This window comes from Pleurodeles waltl, chromosome 8 (genome assembly GCF_031143425.1).
Source record: "Pleurodeles waltl isolate 20211129_DDA chromosome 8, aPleWal1.hap1.20221129, whole genome shotgun sequence".
Lineage (NCBI taxonomy): Eukaryota > Metazoa > Chordata > Amphibia > Caudata > Salamandridae > Pleurodeles > Pleurodeles waltl.
Window position 1 is genome coordinate 1,327,052,103 of NC_090447.1, and position 22,428 is coordinate 1,327,074,530.

The 22,428-nt window shown below is 45.6% G+C and overlaps 1 protein-coding gene across 1 annotated transcript in view; it reads right to left on the reverse strand.

Annotated features, from left to right (window-relative positions):
- ATM (ATM serine/threonine kinase) overlaps nt 1-22,428 on the reverse strand; it is a 1,319,133-nt gene that overhangs the window by 652,797 nt on the left and 643,908 nt on the right. The window contains exons 29-30 of the mRNA XM_069202321.1: nt 16,367-16,566; nt 11,921-12,098 (exon numbers count right to left, since the gene is read on the reverse strand). Of these exons, the coding sequence (XP_069058422.1) occupies nt 11,921-12,098; nt 16,367-16,566 (378 nt within the window). The remainder of the gene's footprint in view (nt 1-11,920; nt 12,099-16,366; nt 16,567-22,428) is intronic.

A 22,428-nucleotide genomic window follows, 5' to 3' on the forward strand; every position in this document is an offset into this window, starting at 1 on the left:
GGAGGAGGGGCTTGTTAACCCAGGGTTTAGGATGAGAGGCTCTGAAGCTCCAAGGCACGTTGTGCTTAATTATCTGAAACTGGTAGCAGTGTGCCTCAGCAGCCCTCACCACCCCACCTGGTTCCCCGCAGGGCCAAGAGACACCACATCTGGCCACTCTGCCGAGGGTAGCAGAGATACCTGGTGAGAGAGGCGCGAAGAGACCTACATGGGAAAGCATGATGAGAAGAGTCCTCTGGAGGAGCGTGGTGAGTGAAGTACTCCCCTCAGGAGTTCAGCTGTTTTGTTCCTCTCCCCCCTCTGATTTGCGCCAACAGCAGAGATTAGCAGAATGGATTAGAAATGTTGCCTAGGTGTGGGGCATACGTGTGCACAGGGATCATGAAGGCCACATAGCGGATGTTGTTTCTGCTGCACATAAGAGTCAAAGACTGCACTATCTCCTGCCTCACGCATATGCTCAAGATTTCCAGGGAGGATTCTTGCCTCATGGTCAACTGGGAAAAAAAACAATTGTATTCCCACTCTCTGCGGAGTCCTTCCAGTTTCAAACAACGAGGACTGCATATCATGCTAGACCAAGAGCTATGCTGGGACATTAACATAACCACTATGTTACATCAGCTCTGCTCCCAGCTCGGGACCTGGGGCAAGCTTCCTCTCTTGACAATGGATCTGTGGACCCTTTACAAAATGATTGGGCTGGGCAAAGCAAAAATGGTTTTGCCTCATTCAATGAAATTATCTCCACAGGGTTTACTTCACTCCATGACAGCTATACAATATGAGGAGCCCCATGCTAACCTAGACCCAACTGGATGACTTGTCTGGCAGCAGCTTGTCCATCCTGCACAAGCTCTGCAAAGAGGCCCTCTAGATGATCTGGAAATTTCTGGACCACCATTTGTGCCATGTCCCAAAAGGCATGGATGTAGGAACCAATTAGGCACGTAGTATTTAATGTTTTTAAAGCTATGCTTCCTGCCGAAAAAAAACCTTCTAGGTAAATTGCTTTGAATTCTCCATCCAATGGGGTGATTGGCAATGCACTTTTAAAGAGCAAGATGCCTGGGGCAGGCTCTCCTGTGATGGATGTGTTAGGGTAGTCTGGGGCCGGTCTGTATTTACTGGCAACTATAAAACTAACAGCTTGGGCAGATTTTGGTTTCCCAAACCGCCATAACTGGTTCTGTGATGGCAGTATCAAAGGGAAATAATGGTTCTGATGTTTGCAACATGGAGGACCTCCGTCAAGATGTTTGACTTTAGCTCCACAGATGGTAACGGCAACCCAAACACTTCTGCCACCTTACACATCTAAGATGTGACCTCTGGAGGCAGAAGACTAGTGAGAGAATTGAGGGTAGGGGGTGAATATCAGGACCACTAGTATCTCTAGGGCCCACAAATCATGGCCCATGGTGACAGAGTGCTCATCTACATTGTCTATGTTCTGTCTGGGTCCTTCAGAGGATCAGAATTCCCCAAAAATAATCTAGTCTGTTCTACCAGCCTTTGTGCCACTCTTCTCGATCTATAACCAGAGCTTGGGAGGTTCATTATAAAGGAAGGAGCCAGTGTGGATGTGTCCGGCAGCAAAGGTAGTGACGACCAGTTCTGGTTGTAACAAGTTCTGATGAGTAAAGAAGCACCTCAGTGACTAACCTTTCAAACTGGACGTCACTCAGAGTTGTGTCAAAGCTGCCTCCTATACTTGCGGCAGGAGGACTTCGACAATAGCAACTTTGTCCTCGGGCAACACCTCCTCCTGGCTCGGCAATAACCCTAGCCTGAACCATAAAGAGTTTGGCCTTCCTATCTTCGATTCCCTTGCGGTACATGCTTCTGCATGACTCGCATGACCTTGTGTCGTCTTCGGACCCCAGAAAACTAGGACAGATGTGGTCCACATCTGTGATGGACATTTGTCCATTACAGTCCCTGAAGGGGTTTAAACATAACCTCCTGTAAGTGACATCCCAGCACTGCACCAAGATTTTTGTGTAACATAGTGACCAGTCTCCAAACAAATTTATGAGAGAACAAGCTCCAGAACTACGTAGATGTTATGTTACTAGTGCTTGTAAAAACACACACAGGCACACCAGGTTTTAACTTGTTTTTTTCAGAATTCAAGAAGAGATCCAGCGGAACAGATGGAGAAGAAATGTTTGTTCAAGGCTTACTTGGCTAAATAAGAGAAAGAGCGTGCTCGTGCTCTGTTGTGATGGACGCAGGGATGGTTAGCGAGCAGAAGAGAAAGCTGTCAGGATGGAACATAAAAGTGTAGATGATTATAGAGATAGAAGAGGGGTAGGATGTTAACAGCTCTGTATGTATGAGTTGGAAGTTAGAAAAGGGTACAAGGGGCTAGTGGAGAGGGCTTAAGTGGTCGGAGACAGATGTGCAATGGGGCAGACTGAGTATAAACCTGGTAGCTGTGTTTTTGACCACGCAAAGTCTTTTAATGAGGTGAGTTGAAATGACTATGTTACGGGCACAACTTTAATCCGTTTTACTGGGAATGAGTGCTTGATTGAATGTTTTTTGAGTGACACAAGAGACAGACATTTAAACTTTTTTCTTCACATCTTCAGGATGTTCAGACAGCAAGCAGATATCATTGTACTTGGTTAGTCATTGAGCTACCTAAGGTATTCAGCATACCACGTGGCATGGGTAGTGCAACGGGCAGAGATCATGTCCTAAGGGGGTCAAGGTCTTTGGCTGCAATTGTGAGGCAAGCTACTTGAGGATGGTATTTGCTATTGACAGGTTGGAGGACGGGTGCTGGACTGTTTGAAAAGTTCTTAGTTTCAACTCTCTTTAGAGACTGTACTCTATTGTTGTGTTTTGAGGGTACCTAGGGCAGTAGCATTTGGCTGACATAAGAGAATGAGAAAGAGTTATATGCTGATCAGTCCAGGTGAGGGATAAGAGCCTCTAAAATCAGTGCATGGGAGTTCAGTCAAGAGTGGAACGAGTAATTGGCCTTCTGGGTATGTGGGTTCCTCTACATGTTGAGGAAGGCCCATCACCCTTGGAACATCTAAAAGGCCATACTATGAAGTGTCTTCCAGATGTATAATGAAGTCTCCTAGATAATATACTGAAAGAATAAAATAGACGCTCTGATGAGTTCCATATATTTAGTTCTGAATTGTTTCCTACACTGGTGACAGGCAAGAATCCCTCCAAGGTCAGGTTAGCTAGGAGTTCTAATTTTGAACACGGGGTACTTAATCTAGACATTGGCATCAGAAACAATAATGGAGCATTCAAGGATGAATTCGTATATGATGGCCACTCCAGGTTTATGTGTTCTCTTCTGTTTTAGCATAGTGTGACCTGATGGGACCACAGTGGCTATGTCAGGGAGAGAGGCAAGGTTAACCTAGAATTCTGTTACAAAGAGCAAGTTGGGTTAAGGAATGGCATTAATCATAATGGTCAATGAGGAGAAGTCAGAATTATTGTTGCTGAATACGAACGATGTGGATCTAGCAGTAGTCCCCCTGCAAGACAGCCGACAAGCCAGTTAATTATATGTAGATGTTCTTGAACGTATTGGATTACCATACCTGGATAATTGAACAATACTAAGGCAGACCTAGCAAGGTGGTGGTACATTCATTTGTCACCATCAGGTCATGCTGAGGCTATGATCCTGAATATGGCGCTGTGGTTACTTTATTTGTTCCAGCTATTGCTTACCCATTTTGATAAGTTTAGGAAGCTGGCCTGGTGAGTACCTATGGTATTATCACCTAATACCAGGTCCAGGTATCCCCTTATTAGTGAAGTATAGGCAGTGTCTAGAGGTCAGGCACTCTTGAGGTAGTTGTGGATGAGCAGCCAAGGCGTATCTAGGAGACATGCAAAGCTCAGCAATACCACTGTAGTCACACACATAAAAGAACAACACAGGTACTTTATTTTAGTGACACAAGTACTAAAATACTCGATAGGCAATTCTCCAACAGGAGGCAAGTAAACACACTATATAGGTACAGTAAAAAGCAGGAAACAGGAATAAAAAGTAATAGAAAACAGTGAAAAGCAATAGGCAATACTGAAGGCCTAAAGGAAGATCAAACCATATACTAAGAAAGTGGAATTCAAAGGTCAGGCCCCCACCCCAGGAAGTGGAATCAGTAGAGGGGAGCTGGAGGTATTAAGAAACCCCAAAGGTAGGTACTGGAGTGCCCCCCCAGTGACCAGGAGGAAAGAGGTAAGTTGTTGGTTCTACCCAAACCAACCCACAGGACTTCAGAGGAGGATATTGCAAGACCCAGACAAGACTGCAAGAAACCAAAGGTGAATCCTAGAAGAAGGCAACCTGGAAAAGAAGGGGACCAAGTCCCATTCCAGTTGAAGTGTCGGTGGTGGCAGGAGCCACTACCCACCAGTCTGTGGATGCAGAAGTTGGTTGAAGGGAAGACGAACTTGGTCAGCAATGCAGCACTGGAGCAGATGAAGAGTTCCTGGGTGATGCGGTCGCTGTCCCACGCAGATAAAAAATTGCAGTGTGGTGTGGAAAAACAACTAGCCTTGGCAAAGGCAACAGTTGCAGTTGGAGGAAAAGTGGAGCTGCTGGGGACCAGCAGGGCCCAAGGGAGACTCAACTCACAGGGAGAGTCGCAGGAGACCCTCAGCAGTGCAGAGAGTCCAAAGAAGAGGAGTAAGCCCCAACAGAAGACCCACAGGCAAGGAGCCCAGGAGGCACAGAACGGCCCAGGAGTCGCAGAAAGGCCCACACAGCACACCTGAGGAGAGGTCCCACGTCACAGGAGAAGCACACAGAGGGCTGCGCCTTGCAGGGAAGAGTATTGGGGGCTGGGGCTACACTGAGCCTGAAGATCTCTTGCAGGAGATGTCAACAAGCCTTGGTAGCTTCAAGAGACGCTGTGCACAGTGGTACTGTCCTGCATGGGAATGCAAGGGCTTACCTTTACCTAAATAGCCTTGGAAGGGGGATTTGTCACCTAGCCAGGTGACCACCTATCAGGAGGGGGCTCTGACGTCACCTGCCTGAACTGGTCACCAAGATGTCCCCCGAGGCCTCTGCCCACCTTTGATTCAAGATGGCAGAATCAAGGAGCCCTCTGGAGGAGCTCCGGGCACCACCCCTGAGGTGGTGATGGACAGGGGAGTGGTCACTTCCTTTTCCATTGTCCAGTTTTGCGCCAGAGCAGAGACTGGAGGTCCCTGAACTGGTGTACACTGGTTTATGCAAGGAGGGCACCAAATGTACCCTTCAAAACATACCAGTGGCTTGGGGAGGCTACCCTTCCCAAGCCATGTAACATCTATTTCCAAAGGAAGAGGGTGTTGCCTCCCTCTCCCAAAGGAAATATTTTGTTCTGTCTTCCTTTGGCTTGACCTTTTCAAGCAGCAGAAGGGCAGAAACCCGTCTGGGGGTGGCAGCAGCTTGGGCTGGCCAAAACAAACCAGACAGCTGATAGGAGCAATGCTGGGGGTGCTCTAAGGAGCCCCCTGAGTGCATGGAATCACATTTCCAATACTGGCAACAGTATTGGGGTATGATTCCAACATGTTTGATAGCAAACATGCCCAGGTTCGGAATTACCATTATGTAGCTAGACATAGGTCATTACCTACGTCCAGTACATGCATAAAAAGGCGTCCCCGTACTTACGAAGCCCATGAAAATGAAGGTGGAGTTTGTGGGGCCAACTCTACTCATTCAGGGGTGCTCTCACATACAAGTACCTGTACCCTCTCCTCTGGGCAAGGAGGGCCTACTATAGGGGTGACTTACAGTGACCTGTAGTGAAAAGGGTGCATGCACCCTTTCACGCAGGCTGCAATGGCAGGCCTGCAGATACACTTTCCATGGGTTTCCTATGAATGGCATAATAAATGCTGCAGCCCTTGGGGGATCCCAGGTGCCCCAATGCCCTGGGTACCATATACCAAGGAGTTACAAGTGGGCACCAGTATGCCAAATGTGGGGCGCTTGTGGTCCAAGCAACCAAGTTTAAAGAGAGAGAGCACAGTCACTGGGCTACTGGTTAGCAGGATCCCAATGAACACAGTCAAAACATTCTGGCAACAGGCAAAAAGTGAGGGTAACCAAGCCAGAAAGAGGGTACTTTCTTACAATAAGAATGTTCTGGATGACCTCCAAAAAGATCCAATATGCTTTGTTTTATTTCAGGGAAAAAAAATTTGACTGGCATTTCACTGGTGAAGGCACCTATGGATACAAGAGGCTTGGGATTCTATAACAAATGCATACATTGCTGCGGCATGAAATAGAATACTGGAGGAAGAGAGTCAAAAGCAGTTGACCAAACAGGGGCTACATCTAGATAGGGTAGTGACGATAGGGATGATCTATTCATGCCAAAAATGCACAGGATGTATAACCTCGCTTGAATACAAGTCACCCTTATGGTTCTAAAGATCTGGGACAGAGAAAAAGTGAGAAACTCGCTAGTCACATTTCTGTACCCACTGACTACAGTTCATTGGAATCTCATGTTAACACTGGCTTCCAATAGGAGTGTGTGCGTAAGATGGAGAGTAGTTTAGAAAACAAGTTACTTACCTGTAACTGCAGTTATCCAGTATTGGTATGCTCCATAGACTCACATGCTTGAATTATTCCCTGTCGTCAAAGTGGGAGTCCCACTGTACCTTAGAAAGCAGTATGCAAAAATCACCATATGCTTTAATGGCAGTAGCCATCAATGAAACAGCCAATCTATGTCCTTTTGAAAAAACAACCAAACTTGACATATGACCAATCAAGTGTCAGAACTCTGTAAAATGTTCCCTCAGATTTTCAAGCACAAAAGTTAAGTATACTCTGAAATATAAGGTGAGCCTCAAAGGGAAGAAGGGAGGATTGCATGTGAATCTATGAACGATCCCAATACTAGATAACTGCAGTTACAGGTAAGTAACTTGTTTTCTTATCCAGTATTGAATCTTTCATAGATTCACATGCTTGAATCAGAATAGCAAGCAAGCAGTACGTAAGGCAGCTGTCACAACCCTTGGTGATGGTGGGTGAAGAGAAAAACATTTGACAATACTCAATACAAGAAATACAATAGCTATGCATAAGCAGCATAGAAAATAATATACTCAATCTGATTGTAAATACTTGTGAGATTGTAAACATTTATGTGTAAATACCTGGTTAAGTAACAAAGAAAACAAGCATTACATTTGTTTGCATTAAGAAAAATGGCTCACCTTTAATTAAATAAATGGCGCAGAACAGACTGTCCTACTGTCGAATAGCTGCACTATGCTGACTGAAGACAGTCGTGCTGCGCAAAGAAATGAGTAGTCTTCCACGTTGCAGCTCTTCATATCTTGTCCAGAGAGTTGCCTGCAAAAAGAGCAGCCAAGATTGACACTGCTCTGTGGAGTGTGGTTTAGATGGTCTGGTCAGTGGCTTAACAGCTTTCGAGTGGCAAAACTTAATGGTCGTTGGATTTCATCATGCTATTTGTGTTTTCATTGCTGCTGTTTCCTCATTCCTTTGAAAATAAGAGAATACCAGTTGATCAGTTCTGCGGAACTGTTGAGTGCGGTAGAGATAATTTTCACATTTGTTTGATATCCATTGTATGAAGAGTTCTTTCAGCTGGGGTTGACGGATTTGGAAAAAAATGCTGAGATAAGGGAAAACCTCTTCCTTACATTGTCCTAGTGTCTGCCTTCCTTCCTGGGCAGAGCCAAATGAGGAATAGATGGATTTTTGGAGAACTGCCGGACAGTTTGGGACACAATACAGTCTAGTTTTGGATAGCTGATTAAGCAAGCCAGAGAGTCTTCCGTAGCTTTATATTTCTTATCCAGTTGTAGTATTGGAGGCACCGTAGCAGGATTTTTCATTATTTTAATCCCCTGACCCCATATATAGTTAATTATGGGGATAGCCCTCACAGACTTTCAGGCTTGCTCCTTGAAATCATGGCGAAAACAATCTGTGTGGGAGACAGATGTTGGCAGATGAAACCATGTGGCAGCCCTATCCATCAATTGTGGAACCCTCAGGAGAAGAGTCCGATGGTTGAGGAGGGGAGGTGATGGTGTAGGGGCTAAAAAGTAATCCATCTCATGACTCTTCCGAGGAGGTATCATCCTCTCTGGGAGGTGCTGCTATTGTAAAAGCTGGTGTACACCTAGGTGTCGCCAGAGGTGGGAGTATGTTCCTTGGTGTAACCGGAAACGTAGGCTGCAGTTGTGGAGGCTGCTGTAGCTGGTCTAGAACAGAATATGGGAACCTACGTCTGTAGTCTTGAGACATAGTCTGAATGTCTTAAATCAGGGACGTAGGCATCGCACTATGTTGCGTCCTTGAAAAGGCTTGTTGTGTCTACCATGAGGGGTGTAATGCGACTCATAATCTTGCTGATCATATTCGTCATCTTGATATTTGACGTGCAGTTTAGGTCTCTCATTCTCAGACTCTTCCCAGTCTAAGAGGTGGCTGGGTAGCAATGGTGAAATATTGCATGGGGACATGTCATCCGGGTACAAAGTAGGTTTTATGACCCTGGTAATTCTTATTGTAGTATGAGGTTCAGCAGAATCTGAAGCAGAGGCAGCAATAGTGTATTGTGGCACTGATGTCTCTTTCATGGCAGCTGGTGTCATCGACGTTGGTGCTGTCGACGGTGATCATGATGGTTTTTTTATTGCCAGTGGTGTTGATGATGATGATGGTTTTGTCACCAATATTGTCGTCGACTGTAGATTCGTTGACAACAGCTTCATCAACGGATGAGAAGCAGATGGTGGAGGAGACTTTGTTGATGGTTCTGAGGATATCCTCATTGACAAATTGTTTTTCTTCACTGGTGCAATGTCAAATCCACAGTGTCAGATAATGTTGTGTCACATACTGTTGTTGAGGAGACTGGTGTCTGAATAGCCATCATTGATGATGTTAGTGATGACGATGGCCTCGATGAAGATATAGTGGTGACAGCAGATGTGGTCATCGCTGACATCATCAGATGGTGGTGTCATCATCAACTGCAGCGTCAGTGATGCTTTTCTTGATGTTGACGATTCAGATGAAGAACAATGATGAGTCTTCTTTTTCTTCAGATCTGCAGTGGAGAGGTGGAAGGAGGCTGACCCTGCAGAGACCAGATGAATTTCCTCCTCCTTTGAAGGGTTTTATGATGAGTTTTAACAGTTTTCCTGCTCTCCTCAGGACACCCCTGGTCAGGTGATCTTGATCTTCTCTGGGGTTTTGAAGGCATGACACTGTCCTCCCCTGAAATGCTGGACTTTACCTGCAACCATTAGAGAAGTCTTCCTTCCCTGTCCGTGAGAGTCTTAAAGGAGAAGGTGCAACAGATTTTGCAGTCCTTTACTTGATGTTTAGGGTTAATGGCAGTACAGGCAGTCCTTGTGAGGATCATCTACATGCAGCCTTTTCTTCCCACAGAATTTGCAGGCGTGAAAAACGCCTTTCTTAGAAGAATCTGACATATTTGCGGGTAGAAAGCAGCTCTCACCGGAAAACACTGAGCACAGTTCATGGAGACTCCCTTCACACGACGTGCGGTAGAAAATCTGAGGGAAGGAGCCTCTCTTGGGAGTATTCTAGAGGGTGCTGGCACCTGACTGGTCGTAGGTCAAGTTTGGTTCTTTTTTCAAAAGGACATAGAAAGGCTATTTAATTGACAGCTGCTGCCATTAAAGCCTATGGTGATTCTTACATACTGCTTTCTAAGGTGCTGTGGGACTCCCAATTCAACGATGGGGAATGATTCAAGAAGGTGAATCTATGAAAGATCCAATACTGGATAATTGAAGAATACCTCCTGACCTGTTTGAGGGAACTAACATTAACTCATTTTATGACAGTACAAAGCGTTTCTAGGACTGAGAAAGAGGTTTCACTAATATGAGCAAAGGCATTAGTGTGGTGAGAGGACTATGAAAAAAAGCACCTACATAATCCTTAAAGGGCTTTGAAAAAAAATTCAACCAACTTAACTGGTAATAAGGGGATGGTATTACATTTCTACAAAAAAACTTAATAGACTCAAGAAGGAGATAAAAATGGAAGATATATATCACTAAATGGGAAGGGACATTGGTAAATAACATCCAAGGTAAGAAACGGGAAGGACTATGAAAGGTTAATGGAAATAGTATTGCAGCTTACCAGAGGAGAGGTTGTGACTGTGGTACATCCATGCTAGCAATGCTTCAAATTGAGAACTCTCAATAAATAAGTTGGGACGGTGACTGTTGAGGTTAGGAGGGATCCACACATGTATATCAAAAGGCTTACCAGTGTTGGGGATTATGCTAACTCAATTGAGTGAAATGGATATGCAAAGCTGAACATTGATTTATGAACTGGTGCTATTTGCATGCTTGTAATTGCCAGACAACACCCACTTTGGGCTACTTGGCAGTTTTACTTTTGGGACGTCATAGTGATGGAGCATTTGGGGGCTGGTCAATGAGTTGGTAGGGAAACACTGCTTACAGCTTTGCTTCCAAAGCTGGACTACATGGCTGAAGATTAATGAGAGATTACACGTCCCCATAGGGTAAAACCGCCACACTGCTCACTAAGCTGACATTAGTATATGGTTGGAAATCAATGTATGTAGACATTGTTCGGGGCAGGGAGCAGCAGGGGAAGATCCTGACATAATGTACTGTCAATATCTGGAAAGGAATCATACAAAAACCAAGATGGGATCAGCCCTGGATTATGGCTCAATTGGGCAGGTACTCTGGAAACAGTGTGTGAGACAATGCAGCAAATGTAGCAGAGCCAGCTAGGTAAAAGGGGTGGAAGGAGTTTCTCAAGGATTAAAACTTTAATTTGGATCAGTAATGAGAGAGGCTGTAGGTGCTACATCACTGCCTTTTGTTGTAATTTATACTGTGATGCAACCTGAATCCCAGTAAAGTTTATTTTAAAAAACAAAAAGAAAATACAAAATAACGGCAAACCTAATGGTTTACTAAAAAACTAAAAATCTTGCACATTTGAAAAATTTGGAGACGTCAACTGTTAATTTCATTGCAGATAGCAGGTCGGGTGAAGAGCAACAGCAGACCATATAGTATTGACTTCCAGCTGAAAATTTTACAATTACATCCTGAGTTAATTTTATAACGACTTTTCTGTCTCACTGAAATATTTCTAAATTGCACTCAAATAGAATGCCAGTAAAGGGTGCCCATGTCAGGTACATTAACATAACAAATTAATTTTAAATATTATGATATATCAGATCGTATAATTTAGTTAATATTAGTATGCAACCATTTCTGGTCACCATGGCTACAGTAGAGCACTATGCTTGTTAGAGTTAATAGCAGCAATCCAAAAAAAGGGTATCTGCATCTCAAACAAGTTTGCGAGATCAAGCAGGCATTCAGGGATCACTTTTCTCAGTGAACAAAGATTTTGACCACAACAATTTCTAAGTTTCTGAAAGGAAGTAGGAGAGAGACGGGAGGTTCTGTCTAGGGGCTCTTATCTCCCCACACATATCCTAGTGTAGGAAAAAAAAAAAAAAAGGGGGCAAAGGCATTCACTAAATTGAACTGTTACACCAGTGAATACTAGGAACTTTTGTGGAAATATGGTAGTTAAAATAGATTAGTTTGTTTTCCAAAGAGATTATATGCAACCACACAGAAATACAAAACAAATCTGAGAATCCCAAATAAACCGCTACTGATCAGAAGCAAGACTTTCTATCAACATGACTGCTAGTGTCCCATCAAGATTGTTATTTTCCCTTTGCCATTATTTGTTTTATCATTTAATTGATTTAAAAGTTGCTAAAAAAGGTATACACGAAAATGGTACATCATGTTGAAAATTTAATAATTTAACAACAACGGTAAGCAGTTTTTGTTGAGACAAATCTTAATTTCATAAACCTACCGGCTGTTGAAAATCTGCTTTTTCACAAGCCAGTGGGGTTAGTGTCCCCACTATAACATGGAGGTGACTTTCCAAGGCATCCTTACAGTGCAGGATAGCTGTCCTGCAGACCAGGTCCAGAAGGTCACACTGAAGCAGCAAACTGCGCACAGACACCTCATCCAAGGTAGGACCAGTCCTGTACAAGGAAATAATAAAGACTCAACACAAAAACTTCAACATATACATCACATTTGAAGGACAACCTATATCACACTGCTTGGATTTTTTTTAAATAACCAAATTCTATTACTTTCAAGTGTAACAAAACAGTACGCACACTGCCACTTCAGTAGGAAAACTTGCACATCAGCAACACAAAGTTAAAGCAGAAATATGCATTTCTACAAAGAACAACATGCTCACCACTCCCTCCAAATGTTATGTTCTGATGGCAAACAAAGAACACATAAATTGGTTACTCTTGTTCGGTGCATCATTCAATTCCGGCCTGCCATTTGGCCATAGAAGGGAAGCTCCCCCGAGTTCCAGTGTTTGGCAATGACTCTGTGGTTACAAGGTTGGGTGCAACAGTGTAGGATAAAACCACAGTGGCCCGGGTGGACCAGGTGTGTCTGTCCACAAAGTAGTCCGTTTGCCAGAGATGAGGCGTAGAGTTTGATCTCACCATTTATAAGGGAATTGGACGAAAGTAGGACATTGGTCTGATGGTCAGCCTGGTATATACAATACCAATATGGGCACCAAGTTTAGCTCAGAGGGGAAGCTGCACTTCCTGAATTTTTTGTTGTACATGTTCAAGAAGGGTGAGAGTAATAGTGATTGAAATTTACAGTACTACTCGATGGGGTAACCATCTGGACCTGGGCTTTTACCAGAGTTGATATCTTTCAGGGCCTTGGTGACCTCTTCTAACAAGGAGTTAGTCAAGTTCATCTCACTCATTGGGTTTGAGTTTGGGCAGAGGAAAATCTAGAGTGAGTGGGATGGAGGCCTCTCAACTGGGGCGTTGAGCAATAATCTGAAAAAGCAGCACATAAAGTGAAAGACAAGACTTATGGCAACCTCTTTTGCTGCAGGCCCAGATAATATTTTACCTTGTGCCCCCCATTCATATACTCTTGGAAGAGCTATGTAAGGGAGGCCCTTTCTATATCCAGGGGAAGTTGCATCTGTTTTGGCTTGTTGCACTCAATACTCCCTTTCTAGGGCCATAATGCTCATCTTCAATTCAGTTATCTGACAGTACTTATTCTTCTGGTTATATTCAGGCACGACCTGGAAATGCCCCTAAGGTAGCTTTCGTGGCCTACCATAACGTGCCCAGCAACTCCACTGTTCCCTTATTCCGATCAAGACAGGCCTTTAGATCCAGAACTAAGAATTGTGTACATTTCTTGTCCATTAAGTAAAAGGCATTAAGTTACTTGATGGGATGGGGACCCCTCCGACGAGGTCTGATACACCTCAGGGAAGGAAGTGAGAGCCATTTGTACGGATAAGATCAACAGCAGGAAACAGCAATAGATCAATGGAAAAAATTGCCTTGTGCGCTGCAGATGCTGGAGTGTAAGCAAGAGTGTGTGAGTTGCATGCCTGCCAAATGTCGCAGAGCCCTTGTCCATCAGCTCAGTCCCTCATCCCTCCACGCCTAGAACCCTTCCATTTCCCTGTGCCCAGTGAAGTCCCCCTCATTGCACATAATGTCATTAAACTCCCCTTCTTCCCCGGGGCAACCACAACACCTCTTCATTAAGTACTTCAAGGGAAGGGAAGGCATGGCAAATAGAGGTGAAACAGACACTAAGAAGGTTATAATGACTGCCCTCAAAGGATCCTACAACCATGACAGAAAAATACCAAGTGGATCAAAGTTCAGGTGGGAGACAGCCAGAAGGAAATCCTTTGTCTAAGATGATATCCGCCCGGCATGTTCAGCATGAAATATTTTGTCATAGCCATAGCGAGCAAGAAATAGGCAACCAGTACCAAATAAGGTGGGTATCTTACAACAGCAAAACAGCTGGTGCATGACATAATGTAAATCCCAGGGCCACTCCTTGTTTAATACGGTTGTTTAGACAGTTGACAATCCATGTCATCAGTGTGAAAACATGCATGACTGTGGAAAGTTTGAGTTAGTCAGCATACTGTGGCCGACCTTTCAATAGCCAAGAACCTCCAGAGTGCATCTGAGACATGGTTGTGGGATACGTGTGGACTGAAAGTGCTGCACGTGTGCCACCTTATGAACAAAACAAACAGGTAACCAAACAGATCTGCCCTCACAACAACCCCCCACCCTAGACTTCCACCATAGAAGCATCTGTCATCCCTCCCCCAGTAACTAGAACTAGGTGTGAGTCCAGTTGGAATCTCCTTTCTCAACCCTACCGGATTATCATCGATAGGATATAGTGGTGCTGAAAAATTACATATACATGGTCTGAAGATTCAGTCATCAAGAAATCTTGTGTCCTTGTTTCCTATTGCCCCTGGACCTCTGAGAAGAGAGAGATCCATGTTGAGCTTTGAACAGGAGTACGGTCAGAGACAGACCAGTCCTATTCATAATCTGTTGAAGTTCTGACCACTGAGGTAATACTTCATGGGCTGCCTGTCTCAACTTCTGCGGGCCATCATCCATCCCCAGTCTCACGCCGCCATCTGGGTCCCAAAGAAGTTGGATTTAGAAACATGAATCACTCTAAGTTTCTCTGGGCACACGAGCATGTACTGGAGCTTCAGTGCCCTAGGTTTCTGCTTAACATTGTCACAGGATTTCCACATTTGTTGAACATGACGTGAGGTCTGGAAAAATCATAATGTGTCCTGTTATGATTGCTCCCTTGATGATTGCATCTCTGTAGTTCAGTAGCTTTACAAACATATGACCCGGAGGGGCCCAGTGGGAAGTCTCAGTGCCAGAGATCTGTGCGTTCTTTAGGCAATAAAACAGTTGGAAAGCAGGTCCTTGGGCATTTATGTGTTGCGATCCATTTCTCTGAAAATTTTTGAGTGCCGAGCCTTCCACTCCCTCAGGGAATCTCACATAACAGAAATTGCAATACAGTGGCCTGTTGGACTTTTTCAAGAGATGAGATGCCAAAGAGTTAAATTCACATACTGTGTCCGCCCATTCCAAAATATGGCCTTCATCTTTTTAAACTCTCTTGGCCATGCCAACCATCTTGCAAATCTTGTTTTTTTAGGACAGAGCAGGAGGCAGAAAACACTGAGGGGGTGGGGGGGGGCACAATCATACAAGGCAGTTACCAGGGCTTGCTCCACTTTTGGCACCAGTTCTGATCAAGAGTCTCTCTCCATCTGGGTAGGGTCATCAGACCCCAGCTCCCCATTGCTGCATCAGTTCAAGCCCACAGGCCATTTAATTTTTCCTCTCAACTGAGTCGAGAATTTATGCCAGCATCTCACCAACCATGAAGCTTCAAAGGGGACTGGATCGCCTTATCTTGGGCTCTGAGGTCGGTCTGGAATCCTGTTCCAACAGTTTACCAGGCCTCAGCCCCCAGTCACTGCCCCCCGTTGGGCCCGCTGCCCACTCAGCCACACTGTCTCCAGACCGGGAAGCACACGCAGACGCCCATTGAATTCAGTAGCTTTGGTGGAGGTCAGCGGCATTAAACAAGCCACATCCCTAGGGTTGGAGGTCTCCGAGTCAATGTTGCTCTGTGGTCGTGCTTCCATTTTGGTACCACCACGCTGATTACCCTCTGGTTTCAGATAGCCATGCAACCAAGAGAAAACCAGAGGATCCTGGCAATTTCCACACCTCAATCTCCAGAGGAGACAAGGAATCCTGGAAAAACCAAGAAGACAGTCTTGTCAACACCAAGGATTCCCAATGGTTGCATAAGGGAGAAAGGAACTTAGCTGCGGGCTTCTACTATCTTGGCCATCAAGGCCTCATTCCCAGCACTTAATTTATTCACAGTTTCAGCAGTGACAACTGTAAAGCTTAAATGAGGATCTAAGAGTATTAACAAGATAATGTATTGAAAAATAATATTTATGAGGGTATATTCCACCTTATGTGAATGTTTTACGCATATATAAAGGCATATGCCATCTTATGTGATTATTTTAAAGCACATAACTTGAGAACAGTCACTGGTTTAAACCTTTTTTTTTTCTTTTTTTAACTATGAACTACTATTAAGCAGCTTCTCAGACACAAAAATACTGCCAGGCAGAAAACAGCCGAGTGCTGTTCCCCTTCAAACACCCACTCTTCGTCCTCTCTTTTTATGATGTCCATGGGAGTAGTGACAACGTTAGACATTTGCAATGTATGTGTACATACAGCTGCCAAGAAGAATTCCAGAGAAGTTCACTTTACTAAGTACAAGTAAATGGTTCTTCAAATGTATATTTTAATGGGACGAAGAAAACATAAGAGACATAATGGACATGCTGAATACATACCTGGTGTTGATTTGGTGGATCAGGGTATAAATCACATCTCTCAAGACAAACGCCCAGGCTCCACCTAAACCATCCTTTATTTCTTTGAGCAGCAGGTTAACAAAAAGGTGGTAGATTGTAAGAATTCGATGCTTCTTGTAAACATTACTAGTTTCAGCTGCCTGATTGCATATTGCTAGTAGAATTTTCTGGAATGAATCCTGAAAATAAGGAAAAGAATGAAAAAACAAATAAAAATGAAAGTAAAATCTAATGTCTGTGTATAGAATTCACAACTGTTTCTTAATAATTAAGTTCTAACATAAAATATTCCATCCTTCTGAGAAGTGGCAGGTGGTCTATTGAATGCAAAAATGCAGGGCCGGCCACTTTTCAGCCATGACTTGTGCAGTCATTAGCCAAGTTAAAAGACTGAGCTAGTTCATCAGCTGAACAAGTGACTGCCTTGCACATGTTCACTGAGTAACCGATTGACAGATGAGTAGTCGCCACCTGTCCAAATGTAGTTGCAAATTATAAAAAGGCTGCAACATTACCAGCATATGCCACTGTTAAGGAGATAAACTATCCTCAGATCGTTCCCTCCTCTGCTCATTCTCTGGGCCAAACTGTCAATTTTCTGTCTTCAGCAGATAAGGCAGGGAATCTAAATAGAAGAAGCACGGCCTGTCAATCATGACAGCCTCCATAGGCCCTTGCAGCCATTTTGTTTGTACTCTTCCTACATGTCACAGGTCAGGACCATAGTTGGGATCAAAAATATCTGCAACACAACCAGCATTAGATTGTGAGTTAGAGGACAGGCGCAGGGGTCCAAGTGGGTAGTGACTGTTGCCAGTTTCCAAGCATTCATCATTTTGGAACCAGTTACTATAACTTTTCCTAAACATTACCGGTTGATCCTGATTTGCTATTATTGGACAGGAAAAAAATACAAAAGCAGCAGGCAAGCATATTCTCTCCTGCCACACTGGCATACTTGTTTATGTGGATGCATTGAGGGGGTTTTTTAGGGCTTAGGGGATGCTTCTCAGATGCCATAAGGCCATCCTGGTCTGGAAGTTCAGGATGGATTGTTCCCATGGGGAGCAGGGTCAAGACTGATCTGCAAATGGGGGTGATATGGTGGGCAAAAAATAATGTATTGGGATGCGGCCTGAGCGGTTGCCAGTGGCCGATATTAATTCAAGCATTTCATCCATCAACTTGTTGTTTTTGCATTTGCCAACGCATATTTAACTGTCAGTTAAGAGTACATCTGGACCAAGTATTTTATATGTAGTTGCCTGCAGATGTTAAGACCACACAATACAGTATATTTTGCTCTCTATAGCCACATCTAACTCCCTCACAACATTCATAGCTACTCTGCACCACCCACCCCCACTCAGGGGACAAATCAGGTGGTAACTGGACCATCTATAGTCCTATATCTCTGTTGTTGCATCCTCTTTCTTTGCAGTTTGGCATCCAGGTTAAGTGCCTCCAGCCTCGGGGCCTTTTTTACCTTCCTTTAGGTGTTCTAGATGTTTGGAATTTGTTTTAATTACACTTGCTTTTCAGCTTGAGGTATACACGGCCAAAGGAACGCTTCACCCTGCCTCAGTGGCCCCTACCAGTTTTTTCTGTGTTGGGCTTTGGCGCCTGGGGCCATTGCAGTGTCGGCCTACAGCTGCTAGAGAGTACTGCATTTGGGCTTCGTGCGAATCTCACTGCTCCCGACCGGTGCGCGCATTACAAATCTGTTCCTATCAGCACAGGCGGCCGGGACTAGGAGAGTGTGCTTGTGCTCCCATGCCTTGAGCCTTCTATGCCCCTAAGGGGGTTAGGACTGTGTGCACTCCCCACGCACTGTGCCTACAGTGCAGTTCTGACACAGGAGAGTTAATTTGGCTTGAGCTTGGAGTCGGCTACGCCCTCAAAGGGTTTGTAATAATTAGCACTCTTCCCTGAGCTTCAAATTGGGACACTGGCCCAGGCAAATCCGCTGCCCCTGTGACAAGTAGTCTATACTCTGTTATTGTCCCCCTGGGCCCCATTGAAATTCTGGGGACCCCCACCCCACCCATGCCTCATTCCCTCTTTTTAAGATGGGCCCTACACCATAGTTGTGGTCCCTAATCCAATACTTACCCTGATTACAAGTTTTAAGCCTCTGGTCAGCATGCGTGATGTGGAGGAGTCTTACATGGAGAAGGACACCATAACCTACCTCCCTACTGACAACCACTTTTGGGACGTGATGAATGTAGGAAAGTACCCTCTTTTTGGCATGGTTACCCACACTTTTTGCCTTCTGTCAGTGTGCTTTGACTGGGTTCACAGGGATCCTGCTATCCAGGACCCCAGTGACTGTGCTCTCTCCCTCAAAATTTGGTTGCTTAGGACTTAGCGCTCCCCATAATTGGCATACTGGTGCCCCCATCTAAGTCCCTAGTATATGGTACTTAGGTACCCAGGGCAGTGGGGCACCAGGGGTTCCCCATAGGCTGCAGCATGTATTGTGCCACCCACGGGAGCCCATGCAAAATGTGTCTGCAGGCCTGCCATTGCAGCCTGCGTGAAAAGGTGCATGCACACTTTCACTACAGGTCACTACACCAGGTCACTGTAAGTCACCCTTATGTCAGGCACTCCTAGCCCAGAGGGCAGGATGCAAGTACCGGTGTGTGAGGGCACCCCTGGAGCAGAGGTACCCCTATGAACTCCAGCTCCATTTTCCTGGACATCATGAGTGCGGGGAAGCCATTTTACCTGTGTACTGGACACAGGTAGCCAGGTTAAGTGCTGTATCCAGCTGCATAATGGAAACTCCGAACCTGGGAATGTTTGGTATCAAACATGTCGGAATCGTACCTCAATACTGTTGTCAGTATTGGTTGTATGATTTCATTCACTGTGGGGACTCCATAGAGGATCCCCAGCGTTACTCCTACCAGTCGTCTGGGGTTTTCCAGGTAGCATGCGCTTCTTCCACCCCACAGGCAGGTTTCTGCTCTCCTGCTGTTTAGCCAGACCAAGCAGAGGAAGGCAGAACAAAGGATTTCCTTTAGAGGAGGGAGGCAACACTCTCTCCTTTTGGAAATAGGTGTTACATGGTGAGGGAAAATGCCACTGTTGGTAAGATTATCCCCTAACATTGCGCCTTTTGTTGATGCCAGCTTTGATTGGAAGTGTGCTGGGACCCTGCTAACCAGGCCCCAGCACCAGTGTTCTTTCCTTAAAACTGTACCTTTGTTTCCACAATTGGCACAGCCATGGCACACACTTAAGTCCCTTGTAAGAGGTACCGCTGGTACCAAGGGGCCTGTGGCCAGGGAAGGTCTCTAAGGGCTGCAGCATGTCTTGTGCCACCCTCAGGGACCCCTCACTCAGTGCATGCACACTGCTTTTCAGCTTGTATGTGCTGGTGGGGAGAAAAGAAAAAGTCGACATGGCACTCCCCTCAGAGTGCCATGCCCACAAACCACTGCCTGTGGCATAGGTAAGTCACCCCTCTAGCAGGCCTTACAGCCCTAAGGCAGGGTGCACTATACCACAGGTGAGGGCATAGCTCCATGAGCACTATGCCCCAGACAATTCTTAGACATTGTAAGTGCAGGGTAGCCTGGTTTGGTATCAAACTTCTTAGCACAATAAATCCACACTGATGCCAGTGTGGGATTTATTGAGAAATGCACACAGAGGGTATCTTAGAGATGCCCCCTGTATACCATCCCAACTACTAGTGCTAAGCTGACCACTTTCAGCCAGCTTGCCATATCCAGACGGGTTTCTGGCCACATGGGGTGAGTGCCTTTGTGCACTCTACGGCCAGGAAACCAGCCTGTACTGGGTGGAGGTGCTTCACACCTCCCCCTGCATGAACTGTAACACCTGGCGGTGAGCCTCAAAGGCTCAAGACTGGTGTTACAGTGCCCCAGGGACTCCAGCAAGTGAGATGCCTGTCCCCCGGACACAGCCCCCACTTTTGGCGGCCAGTCCAGAGGAGATAATGAGAATAACAAGGAGGAGTCACCCTCCAGCCAGGACAGCCCCTAAGGTGTCCTGAGCTGAGGTGACCCCTGCCTTAGAAAATCCTCCATCTTGCTTCGGAAGATTTCCCCCAGTAGGATTAGGTATGTGCCCCCCTCCTCACAGGGAGGAGGCACAAGGAGGGTATAGCCACCCTCAGGGACAGTAGCCATTGGCTACTGCCCTGCCAGCCCTAAACACACCCGTAAATTGAGTATTTAGGGGAAACCCTAAACCCATGAAAACAGATTTCCTGACGACCCGAACAAGAAGAAGGACTGCTGATCTGAAAGCCCCGCAGAGACGACAGAGACGACAACTGACTTAGCCCCAGCCCTACTGGCCTGTCTCCAGACTCAAAAAACCTGCAACAGCGACGCATCCAGCAGGATCAGTGACCTCTGCCGACTCAGAGGACTGCCCTGCAACCCAAAGGACCAAGAAACTCAAGTGGACAGAGGCTCTGTCTAATCTACAAAGAAACCATCTTTAAATGAACTCCAGCCTCACTCCGGAAGCGTGAGTCCCCAACACTCTGCACTCGACGCCCCCGGCTTGTGTCCAGAGAAACCAACATTGCAGCGAGGACCCCCAGGCAACTACCACGACATGGACACCCTGAGACAACCTCCTGCACCCTGAGACAACCTCCTGCACCCCCACGTCGACACCTGCAGAGAGAATCCAGAAGCTCCCCCTGACTGCGACTGCCCGGTAACAAAGAACCCGACGCCTGGAAGAAGCACTTCACCTGCAGCCCCCAGGCCAGAGAGGAACCAACTACCGGTGCAGGAGTGACCAGCAGGCGGCCCTCATCGTTGCCCAGTTGGTGGCTGGCCCGAGAAGCCCCCCTGTGTCCTGCCTGCATTGCCAGAGTGACCCCCGGGTCCCTCCATTGCTTTCAATGCAAAACCCGACACCTACTTTGCACACTGCACCCGGCCGCCCCTGTGCAGCTGAGGGTGTATTTTGTGTGTCTGTTTGAGACCCCCCCAGTGCACTACAAAACCTCCCTGGTCTACTCCCTGATGACGCAGGTACTTACCTGCTAGCAGACTGGAACCAGAGCACCCCCAATCTCCATAGGCTCCTATGTTATTTGGGCCCCATTTTGACCTCTGCACCTGACCGGCCCTGCGTTGCTGGTGCTGGGTGTTTGGGGTTGACTTGAACCCCCAACGGTTGGCTGCCTATGCCCGGGAGACTGAACTTGTAAGTGCTTTACTTACCTGTTAAACTAACTGATTTTTGCAGTGTCCACTTTTAAAATAGCTTATTGCCATTTTTGACAAAACTGTTTAATTCAAAGTTCAATTTTTACCTATGCCAAGTACCTTACAATTTATGTACTTACTTGAATTCAGAATCTTGTGGTGCTAAAATAAATTAAGGAAATCATATTTTTCTACATAAAAACCTACTGGCCTGGAGTTAAGTCTTTGAGTGTGTGTTCTCATTTATTGTCTGTGTGTGTACAACAAATGCTTAACACTACCCTCTGATAAGCCTCCTGCTCGACCACACTGCCGCAAACAGAGCATTAGTATTATCTATTATTGCCACTATCAACCTCTAAGGGGAACCCTTGGACTCTGTGCACATGATCCCTCACTCTGAGATAGTATATACAGAGCCAACTTCCTACACAGTATTTTAGTATTTGTGTTACCATAATAAAGTACCACTGTGTGGTTCCTTTCATGTGTGTAAGTGTTGTGTGACTGTAGTGGTATTGCATAAGCTTTGCTTGTCCCATAGATAAGTCTTTGCTGCTCATCCACAGCTACCTCTAGAGAGCCCTGGCTTCCTAGACACGGTATACACCTCACTAATAAGGGATATATGGACCTGGTATAGGGTGATAACACCACAGGTGCTCACCACACACCAGGCCAGCTTTCTACAATGGATACATCTATTACAAAAGCAGTGGCCCTGGTGGTGCCCCCCTCCCCACCCCGGAAAAGACACTGCTGCAGTACGTTGAACAATGCTTCAAACTCCTACCTGGGAGGGACGTTGATCTTCTGCTGCTTAAGCACAAAAGG